The following is an 11,670-nucleotide window of genomic DNA, read 5'->3' on the forward strand; positions in this document are numbered from 1 at the left end:
GGGAGCGCGGTGGCGTTCCACCCCGCCAAGTGAAGAAAGTTTGACAGCGCTATATCGATTAGGGTATCGGTTACCTTTGAAGGCTGCAATGTACAATGGAGAATATCGAGTGACCGGATGTATCCTCCCATCAGCCCCGTGGTCCAATAGTAACTTGACCAGGGGTTTCTTACCACTCTCACAGGCACTGTGAAAAAAATGAAGGAGGAGGGATTTCATAAACAGAGTTATAAACATAAGAAAATCGCTTTCACTTATATTGCAGAAAAGCAAGCACATGGGAAAAAGCGTTTCATGGATAGAACACGCCGTTAGCCCAGTGGTAGCACGCTTCCTTTCCACAGGATCGATTCCCAGAGCCAACAAAAAAATGCACTCCTATTTCGATTGCAATATTTGAAAGGGTTATTTTATAGTGTTCTCGCGTTGAGTTGTTGACCCAAACCCAAGAGGGAAGTATTGTGTTTCTTATCGCCCATCTGACGAGAAAACGACGGTGAAACACTCGTCTTAAAAAAAAAAAAAAAAAAAAAAAAAAAAAAACCACCCTTGGGGGTTTGTGCAGGGGATTAAAAACCCCACACTTACAAAATAAAAAAAAGAAAAAAAAATGCCAACCTTGGGAGCTTGTGCACTGGACTTAAGAGCCCATACTTACCAATATAGTAGGGTAGTGGCGCCATTAGGGGCCAAGTTAACAATGAGTTCAGTTTCAGGCTGAAACTCATGCAGAAGGACTTTGACTAGATTAGGATCCCCGGATAGGACTGCCTCTCTCAGAGCTTGGTGTGAGGAGTACCGTGATTGTTCCCGGGCATCTGAAACAATAGATAGATTGCACTTTGTTACGCGATAACCGCAATATATGATTCTATACGCAGTATCTGTGGACTCTGTGGAATAAGTAAATGAATCTCATCGAAATGAATATCTTATACAATAAAATATGGACAATATTCTAGGATTTCTAGGGTTCATAGGTTCAATTTATGAATCACCGATCACCGTTAGTCTGACTTTGATCTTCCTCAACACATAAAGGATAGTTTCTGAATAGTTTTGGTGTTCCGTCAGATCTTTGGAGCCCTATTGAGGTCCTTTAGGATTGTTAATGATCAGATCTTTGGAGACCCATTAAGGTCCTTTTCGATTGTCAATGAGGTCTGCTATTCACTTTACGGCAACAATACTGCAAGAATGCGCCTGAAAAGTTCGCTATTCCTGGAGAAAGTAGATCAAAAAGTTATTTATCTACATATAGTAGCAAGCCGTAAGCGATTCAAGTGAAGGGTATATCATCCACCAACACGTACTACTGGATTGTTGATTGGATGAGAAATAACGTGACAGTTAGCATAGAAAGATTAAAAGTATTGAAAAAATTGCGGTAGTAATCTAATCAGACATTCCTTTCTACTTACTTATAGTAGATAGCAATAATTACTGTAATTCTACATACCTAATAGCTAATACATATTTCTATTATTGAATCATAATACAAAATAATATGTGCATCCAATCACTTCTTACTTTCTTTTATTCAAGATCGATTCTTGCTGATTGGTATCTGTACTGTGCTTTCTATCAAAGTTAATTCATTCTGGTTTTGATAATTTTATTATAAATCTTCTTCTTCTTCTTCTTTTTCTTCTTCTTTTTCTTTTTCTTCTCCTTTTCCCATGTTCAGACGCGTTTGTCGTCGGCCTCTCAATCACTCTAAAGCTGATATCAACTTTAGAGTGATCGCTTTGAGGCCAACTGGTTTTGGCTAATCTTACTATAGGTATACTATCCAATATTTATGCAGAGGAACAAGGTAACTGATGACTGATGACAGTGATGACTGATCTTCTAACTTACCATCATCATGTTCATCAACATCATCCACAAAATAGCTGGACGCTTCAAACGCACATTCCGGATTTTCATCGCAGGTATTAGGTACTATTTCTCTGCCAATTCCTAAAAGGAGTAAACCAACTAATACACAAACCACAACTTCAAAATCAATCTATTAAATAATTAAAACAAAAGAGCCCCGATATATCGCACTTAACACACAAGTACCTACACATTTAACTCGAACGCGCGACCTAGTGCTTACAACGCTACCCTCCGTTAACTAGATTGGCTCTTTGACTTACTTGAAGGTAGACATGAGATGTTGTGGATAGGGATATTTGAGTAGGAACTCTGCCACGGGCACATGGCCATTGATAACCGACGCATGTAGAGGTAGCCATCGCTCTACGGTGTATTGCTGTATTAGCTCGGGAAATGTCTTCAGTATGAGCTCCACAATATCCTTGTGACCTGTTACACCGAAATTCAAAATATCATTCATTACTTAATCATTCTTTGTGGTGAAGCTGAGAGCGTCTTCGTAGTTTTTGAGAATATCACAGCATTACTAAGAGTCTCGTCAGTCTCCTGCACTAATTCTGTAAAATTTCCATATTATGTATATTGTATATGTATATGTAAATGTATTTTCTCTTTACTCTGGTAATGTCACCATTGCACTGGTCGCTAATCCCCCAACTATGGAAAGATTCTACTCAGTTGTCTTAATGAGGCTAAGTAAAAATCGAATTCAGGACTTAAATCGAGCAAGCATAGTGTGATACTTGACCACAAAGGTTGCATAGAAACATTAGCAACTTTCATTAAGAAGCGCGGTGGCGTTCCACCCCGCCAAGTGAAGAAAGTTTGAGAGCGCTATATCGATTAGGGTATCGGTTACCTTTGAAGGCTGCAATGTACAATGGAGAATATCGAGTGACCGGATGTATCCTGCCATCAGCCCCATGGTCCAATAGCAATTTGACCAGGGGTTTCTTACCACTCTCACAGGCACTAGAAAAAAATGAAGGTGGGGGGATTTCATAAACGAGTTATAAACATAAGAAAATCGCTTTCACTCATATTGCAGAAAAGCAAGCACATAGGACAAAGCGTTTCATGGATAGAACACGCCGTTAGCCCAGTGGTAGCACGCTTCCTTTCCACAGGATCGATTCCCAGAGCCAACAAAAAAATTTTCATCGCAACACCTTCTGGTCGACAAAATTTTCAACATCTCGCCATTATAAATCTTTTAATGTACAGCTACAGTGTGTTCAGCTATTTTTATATGTATTGAAGTTTGATACAGTAATTTTAACAAGTATTGAACTTTACATTATTCAATTACAATTTCATGACTAGCTATAGAGTATATGTACTATAGGTACCTACTAACTCTCGAGTCTAGTTACTAAAAAAAAAGTTACAAGTAGATAAATATGTAGCGTGTTTTTCCTTTTATTTAGTGTTAGGTAGTTGTTCAGTGTTAGGTAGTTGTTAATTGGAGCGTTCTAAAGCCATTTTTACAATGTAATGAAATAAATAGCATAGGTAGGTATACCTACCCAAGTAGGTAAACTTTGATTGCACTATTGCACCAGTTCATGCATGAACTGGTGCAATAGTGCAATCAAGGTTTACCATGTGTGTAATAGGAGTACTTGATAATGAGAACTGACAGAAGATACAAGGGCAGGATACATAAAATCAATTAAAAAGTAACAGAAACATGCATAGCCAAGTAGGTATGTAAGTTGAATCGACTCTCAGCAAAGAATTTTGCGGTTGCTAAGTTGTTTATTACACAATTAGAATATATAGGTAATGAAAAATACGCAAATAACTTGTTGGGTAAGTATATAGGTATTAGGCTGTTTGCCCCTAAGCCTCGGAGTGGGCTTTTTGTGTATGGAAAGTAAAGAAACATTAAGCATGGTGAGCAGCTGGATGGGTGACTGACAGAACACACATTGTGATGTTGGCTATCTCTGGGTGCACTGAGAGCTAAGACTTTGATGTAAATAGAAGACCTGTTTGAGGGCAAAACAAAAAGATGAGGTGGTTGTATGTCCCTGATATGTCCTTATTATACCTCATAACTACTTAATAAGTCAAACATGAACCCTGTATGTATTTTTACTTACTACATGGGTATATTACATGTGAGATGTGAGGCATTCAAGATATAGCATACTTACTATGAGGAGCTCACTACTGGATGGTAATGATCTGCACTGAGAATATTGATTCTGTCAACACTTATATTATGTTGAACCTATTGACCTTTTTTTTACTCCCCTAGGAAGATAATTAGATATAGGTACTTGAAACTTACCCTGTTTTCACATCTGGGCCCTGCTGGGATATTTGGGTCAGCTGAAAAAAAAATAATAATAATAATAATAATAATAGCTTAAATCATTTCTTCAAAGTATCCCACCTTATTTTAGTGTCCAAACTTGTGTTTCCTGTACTATCCTTATTGATTCAGATAAACTACACCTACACAAGTAATGGTACTCCAATCCTTTAATAATCTTTATATTGACCACCTAAATAAGTACCTACTTACTTTACTGAACCAACCTCAGTGATGTAGTATTAACACATTGGTCTTTGGATCTAGAGGGTTGATCGTTTGAGTCTAAGTCAAGTCATAATATTTATCTAGATGTAATAATTGGGGAGCAATATTTGTGACAAGCATTTAAGTATGCTCAACACAATTAAAAATTCCTTAAGATTCCTACTTACTTCATTGTCTTGAAAATAAAAACACAAAGAAATAACAAAAAGATAGAAAAAGTTTACCTCCTGCTTGGAGTAGAACCCGGAGACATCCAGATTCCCTCATGGCAGCTGTATGCAGAGGTGTCCGTCCCCATGAGTCTTGACTGTTGATGTGAGCTATCTGATCTCCTTCAAGAAGATCTTCCAACAACTCTGCATTCTCCCATAGGGCTGCCTGGAAGGAGATTAAAGAAATGGTTAGAAAGTGGTGATGGAGTGGGTAGGGTGTGAGTTCTCTTGGCTGTCTATCTCTCTCTAATATGGAGTGGGTTTCATTAGACAAAGCACTGGGTGTCTTAATGAGCTGTAGCTGTATATTGGATTATATCTAACTTAATTAGTTGGACCTTCACGTTACGTAATTACCTACTAATGGTTTCTTTTATTTCGCAATGAAGGTGGGTACGGTACCTAACTCCTTTTGCCTTAGTAGAATCTACCTGAGTAAATAATCTGGGACCAAATGATATTAAAACCTTTTTCTGACAAAGTGACTAAGTATGTATCAAGGGAGAAAAAGGTTCACAAACAAAAGTTTCTGGTACAATGAAATTAAATAAACTCACTTGGTGTAATAAAAGTCCAGGAAAATCTTCCTCATCCTCATCTAAGCTTGAATGTTGCATGGTTTAGAGCTGGAAAAAATAGACATAGGTAGGTACATACAGATTATGTTGACAATGAGTTTTCCTTAAAAAAAAAAAAAAAAATGGAATTTCTTGTACTTATAGAGAGAAATGAAATAGGTACATATTTCACTCCACATTCAGTTCTAGACCAAAAAAGGAAAAGCATAACATTACATTGTCCTCCAAGAATGTTTGATGATACAATATGGAAATTCTTTCACTTTTTTGTACTTTTTTTATCCACTGATAACCACCTACCTAATTACCCTGGTTTCTTGGAAACGTGACTAAATACCCTCAGAATCAAAATTATGAACTTTTAGAGTTACTTACATATTGATCCAAATCACACATTAGGTACCTGCAGGATAACCTACACATTTCTCTAATTTGAGGATAAATTTCTTTCCCAACTTAGGTACACTGATACATACCAAACATCCCTGCTCAAAGTTCCACTTTATGTAAACACTACCTACGTAGGTACCTATGTAGGTACCTGCCTATGTAGGTACCTATCTACCTACCTATGTAGGTACCTACCTATATAATAATAATAGTGTCTTTCCCAAAGTAGGTACACTGATTTGGTTTTTGCTCGCAGATTGAACCAACCAGCTGTAGAAGAGTAGGCAGCAGTTAATCCTTATTGCATTGATGGTAAATTGGTAATACAATGAATCAATTCTCAAACAAACACAAAAACACTAACAATTAACTACTGATAATCAAATTATCAGTCTGCTGATAACAGTTGATAGATGATAACAAAATTTTTCTTGCATTTTTAATTTTACATTACAAAAAGTGTGAAATCTTCGCCAACGTTGCCAAATGATCGACATGTGCATTACCGTACAGCTGATATAGATTACCGTACTAATGTTCTGTGGATTTTTTCAAGCTCCAAGGATTCAAAAGTAGGCTGCTCCTAAATTCTAAAATTCAAGACCACCACCAGATTTTAACGTCATGTATGACGATAGGTGAAAGGCCAAGCCCAAATTTAGGTATTTATTTATTTTTACCATCACATAATCACATTTTCGTTTTCGTGTACCGACAGTGGACACAGATCAAATTTACCGTACTTGTATTGTTTACCATTACATTTGGCAACACCGTCCTTAGGAAAAGATTTACAGGGTGGTATGAAAAGTTGGGGTCATTCTAAGATCTGAACAATGAGCACATAAAATTTAGTTTAATTTATTAATGGTAAAAAAAGTGTCTGGTTGGGGGACGTTAAACAGGGAGTAGACCAGCTTGGTCTAGCTGGAGTATGTTAAACAGGGAGTAGACCAGCTTAGCCTGGCTGGGGGGTTCTCAAACAAACACAAAAACACTAACAATTAACTACTGATAATCAAATTATCAATCTGCTGATAACAGTTGATAGTTGATAACAAAATTTTTCTTGCATTTTTAATTTATTTTTTACAAAAAGTGTGAAATCTTCGCCAACGTTGCCAAATGATCGACATGTGCGTTACCGTACAGCTGATATGGATTACCGTACTAATGTTCTGTGGATTTTTTCAAGTTCCAAGGATTCAAAACTAGGCTGCTCCTAAATTCTAAAATTCAAGACCACCACTAGATTTTAACGTCATGTATGAAGATATTTATGTGAAAGGCCAAGCCCAAATTTAGGTACAAATTTAGGCATTTATTTATTTTTACCATCACATAATCACATTTTCGTTTTCGTGTACCGACATTGGACACAGATCAAATTTACCGTACTTGTATTGTTTACCATTACATTCGGCAACACCGTCCTTAGGAAAAGATTTACAGGGTGGTATGAAAGGTTGGGGTCATTCTAAGATCTGAACAATGAGCACATAGGTAAAATTTAGTTTAATTTATTAATGGTAAAAAAAGTGTCTAGTTGGGGGACGTTAAACAGGGAGTAGACCAGCTTGGTCTAGCTGGAGTATGTTAAACAGGGAGTAGACCAGCTTAGCCTGGCTGGGGGACTTTAAACAAGGAGTATGACAGCCTGAATTTCCCTTGCTAAAGAAATAGAAAAGGTTGAGTCTGAAGGGCATACACTTGGAAAATTTGTAGTCAAAACCAAATGTAAGCCCAAAGCAATCACCCTAGTTAGGGCTGATTGAGAGGCTGCAAAAAACAGTGACTCTGTACACAGGAAAAGGAGAAGAAAAAGACAAAGCATCTTTGTAATGGAAAAGCATGACAAAAGAAATACAATTCTATTTTTTTATTTTTTTTTTATTCCAAAGGTAAAACTGGTTAGGAGAATAATGAGAGACATATTTGAAATATTACAAAACTTAGGTACAAAATTAATATTTTTTTTTTCTTTTTATCAAATTCTACCTACTTGTAGAATAACCAACTGTTTATGATGGATCCATCAAGGCAGGATAAATTATTATTATGTTGTAACCTAATAACCTAATCCTATGAGTTCCAAAATAAAGCTGGAACTTGAGAAATAAAGGGTTTCAATCAGTTGTTGAAATTTAAGCAAACTTTAAACCTCATTTCTGCCAAAACTTTGTATTGCTGGTTCCTCGGTTTGATTTGATTTTGTATTTCTTTCCTATTTTATCTACCACATTATCACTCCCCATCATATCATCAGTGTCCTGACTTTGATTGGTCTGATTCTTAAGAGATTTCTTAATGTTAAGGATCTCCATGTCTATAGCATTGGAGTGTGCAAGATGTTGATGTTTCTCTGAGTTTGCTTTTCCAATTTGTGTTTCTATAGCTTTCAAGACATTTGCACAAGAGTCACTCCAAGCTTGGAATTCTGTTATCATGTTAGTAACATCCCCTGGGTTGATATCTCGCCCAATAGCAAAATCTAATTCAAGAGAAGAATTCCTCTGATCCAACTTTCCATGGATAATGTCTGAGTAAATGGCTTCTATAATAAGGTCTTCCAAATCTCTTACATTAGAAATATCAAGTTCTTTCAATAGCTTATCATAGGGGATACATTTGCTTTCTAATGAAAGTGTTACAATTGTTAGGTTTTGCAATTTCTTCTTCTGCAGCTGTGTCATCTCAGGAAGTTTTAGTTCTTCTTTTTGTTTTAAATAATCCTGATAAGTTCCATGTGCAAACAGTTTCAGCAAATGATAATAACCAGCATGAGGAGATGTATCCAATTCTTTGATCAATGGCATGTCTATTAACTCTTTGAACATGAAAATACCTGGAGCTTCTAGTACTTGCTTTATGAGTTCTACAGCTGCTGCACCCTTGGTTGTTTTAGCAAGGAGTACAAACTGTTCTAAGGGATTGGTACCTACACCACTTGCCTTTTCTGCAACCATACTGATTGAGTTCTATAACAAAGGAGATGGGTAACTGTATTAGTGTTGCAACAAAACTTTTGTTAAAACCAATATTTTAGCCTCACTCTCACTAAATGCCTGTTTTTCTTTTCTATGTCACATCAACACAGTTTCACTTAAAATTCACTCTGTGTCAGGAATGGGGGTAAAAATTGTGGAAATATCAAGATGACATCTAGTGGAGAATCAAGAATTGCTTCTGGAATTTGAGACCCTGTAGCCCTGTACTCACTTGAAGAGATATACCTGTGTTGGAATGAAAAACACAGCCCAACATAACTACATTTTTAACTCTACACATAGATTAGGATAATTGGTGATTCTCATGATTTTTTTTTATTATCTCAGAAAAACTATAAAAATTAAAAAAAATATTGAGACTAAAACGAAGAAAATGCGTTCACTAGATCGTGAGATACAGCTCTCGGAACATGAGAGTCTCAAGCACGCCGATATCATACCTAGCGACAACACTGTACTCCCGTGATGACGTCATCTACCAATATCGCACGACGCGCTGTGAGCTTATTACCATAGGGATTTGGGTTAGGGTTAGGGGCTCAAATAGATCGAATAGGTACCTACCTATCTACGCATTTTGTTATCACTATTTTTCAATAGGTATCAGCTTAGGTACTTATACCTATTTTCAAATTTAGATATTTTCATTCCATTTTTACTTTCTGCACTTATTCAAGTAGTTACTTCTTCGTACATGTACATTTTTTTAAGGGGTTTGACAGAGGGAACTGTAACTGCTATGGTCTTATCGTACCGAAATCGAAGAGAGAAGGAAGACAGGATAGCAGAAAGCCAGCCGTTCCGAGAACGAACATTATCCCATCAGGATAAAAGCCGCCCTGGGCGGGAATCGAACCCGCGGCCTAGCGCTTACAAGACAGACGCACTACCAACTAAGCTAAGTAGGCTAAGATGTTTGATAGAGGGAACTGTAACTGCTAAGGTCTTATCGTCTCTACATACCAAACATCCCTGCTCAAAGTTCCACTTTATGTAAACACTACCTACGTAGTTATTTTTATTTTTTTTTTTTTTAAATTTTTTTTTTTTTTTTTTTTTTTTTTTTTTTTTTTACAAAATTTTACGGGACAACGTCCCATTTATTACAATAAAAAAAAAAACTGAATGCTAACAATACAAAAGAAAAAAAAAACATACAAAAATGAAAAATAAAAAATTAAATAAAAATAAAATAGAAATCAAATTACAAGTTTACCTATACGCTAATGAAATGAGTATTTTTATTGAGGATACAATTCCATACCTCGGCTGGGATTGAACCCACGCCTTCCTGTTAACCAGTCGAGCGCCTTGACCACTACACCACCACAGGATACTCAGAAAAACAGTCAAATTAGCAGATACAAAACGCAAAAACCAAAGAAAACGATGTGATCAGATTAGCAAGAGCCAGAAGAATTTCTTTTTTCATGGTTGGTTACGTCCCACGCAATGTTGCCAAGCGTAGGGCGCATTTCTAAATTTGAATCTCATTATTTTTCCCGCGCACACTTTGGGGACGAATTTCTTAGAGAAGAAATACTTTTAAAAAAAAAAAATCTTTTCGGATTATTTATTATTTTTGACGATCTTTACGAAAAAAATACATTTGGACAGTTATATTTTTCATGAGAATCATCAATTAGGAGTTATCAAACTAGCTATAGCAATGTTGGTGTTGTATGGGTTTTTCTCCGTTCAGAACACTGTGGTTACAACTTACCTGTTTCGTTGAAGTAGAACTCGGTACTTTGGTACAAATTTGTCCTTTTCTTTTGAAGCAGCAGGTAATACAGAATGCAGATACACAGCAAAAATTAAAGAAAATGGTGAAGAAAGAAGAAAAACCTTTTCTTCTTTTTGAGAAGAAAATCCTTTTGAGTTTTCCACTTTTCTGAATTTCCGATTTGTTTTTGTTTATTTTTTTCAAGGCAAAAGTGGTATAACCAGTGAATAGAGAAATTACCGCACGGATGCAGAAATACCGTACGCACATGTTGTACAGCTCTTTCTGATAAAAACCGCGAAATATTCAAAAAATCATTTTTATCAAAATTTGAGAAATAAAGGAAAAACTGGAAACGGGTCTTTTGAAACCAGTAAGGTGCATGTTTTCCTTTATTAAATTGTGTTTTGTGCTAATACTTTTGCCTAGATCATTTGACCTAAAGAAAACAAACAGAAGTTTACTCAGAAGATGTAAAACAACTGCCAGTTTCCTGGAGGAGCTTAAATTCATAAGTAGAATGAGTAAAAGAAAAACTCCATCAGCAGAGAACAACCCAAACTATGACTTCTGTGAATTTCTGACTGGTGAGTAGGAATCGTAATCCCCCCCCTTCTTTTAATCATTCTAACTGTCTAGAAGACATGGCAATGAAAAATTGCCTCTTGGGTGAGAGTTGCACTTGATCATTTCAAAATGTCACTCAAGGAAAAGGCCAGTCATTCCAAGAACAAACTTTACCACCTTATCTGTTAAGGGTAAAGATCAGTAATTCACTTGTTTATTATTTCTTTCAGAGCTTGCAGATTATGAAAAAAATGTCAGTCGCAATATCACGAACGATGTTCCGATCTTTCACGACCAATGTGCCGACTTTTCACGAACGATGTTCCGATCCTTCACGAACAGTTCTGATCTAAAAAAAATTTCCTTGTAACTTTATGTAGGTCCTGTATTTTTGTTGTTGAGGATTTTTTTGTGGATTTATGTTGTAAGCTGTATGTAACCTGTGTATAACTGCTGTTACGAATGTTTCGATCTTTCACGACCAAAGGTCCGATCTTTCACGAACAAAGTTCCGATCTTTCACGACCAATGTGCCGACTTTTCACGAACGATGTTCCGATCCTTCACGAACAGTTCCGATCTAAAAAAAGATTTCCTTGTTACTTTATGTAGGTCCTGTATTTTTGTTGTTGAGGATTTTTTTGTGGATTTATGTTGTAAGCTGTATGTAACCTGTGTATAACTGCTGTAATTTTGTACGGTTTAATTTCAAAGTTCCCGTCCTTCTGAAAGTAGTTAAAAATGGGCAACTGGTCAA

General features: G+C 36.4%; 1 protein-coding gene and 1 long non-coding RNA gene across 3 annotated transcripts; both read right to left on the reverse strand.

Moving 5' to 3' along the window:
* Nucleotides 1-82: 82 nt before the first annotated feature.
* On the reverse strand, nucleotides 83-1,933 carry LOC113469178. Its single transcript, XR_003392685.1, has 3 exons — nucleotides 1,861-1,933; nucleotides 659-818; nucleotides 83-187 (listed from the first exon to the last, which is right to left on the reverse strand). It is a non-coding gene; the product is annotated as an uncharacterized LOC113469178 (long non-coding RNA).
* Nucleotides 1,934-7,494: 5,561 nt separating this feature from the next.
* Nucleotides 7,495-10,537, reverse strand: LOC103512842 (COP9 signalosome complex subunit 7b). Of its 2 annotated transcripts, none has more exons than XM_017446753.2 (2): nucleotides 10,344-10,537; nucleotides 7,495-8,590 (listed from the first exon to the last, which is right to left on the reverse strand). In XM_017446753.2, exon 2 carries the CDS (start codon nucleotides 8,576-8,578, stop codon nucleotides 7,775-7,777), a length of 804 nt encoding a protein of 267 aa, XP_017302242.1. In that variant the 5' UTR covers nucleotides 8,579-8,590; nucleotides 10,344-10,537; the 3' UTR covers nucleotides 7,495-7,774. The 2 variants fall into 2 exon arrangements, with proteins under 2 accessions (XP_017302242.1, XP_017302265.1); XM_017446776.2 differs by lacking the exon at nucleotides 10,344-10,537 and adding an exon at nucleotides 9,885-9,945.
* Nucleotides 10,538-11,670: the final 1,133 nt, after the last annotated feature.

The sequence above is a fragment of the Diaphorina citri genome, unplaced genomic scaffold (genome assembly GCF_000475195.1).
Source record: "Diaphorina citri unplaced genomic scaffold, Diaci psyllid genome assembly version 1.1 scaffold3, whole genome shotgun sequence".
NCBI classification, from domain to species: domain Eukaryota; kingdom Metazoa; phylum Arthropoda; class Insecta; order Hemiptera; family Psyllidae; genus Diaphorina; species Diaphorina citri.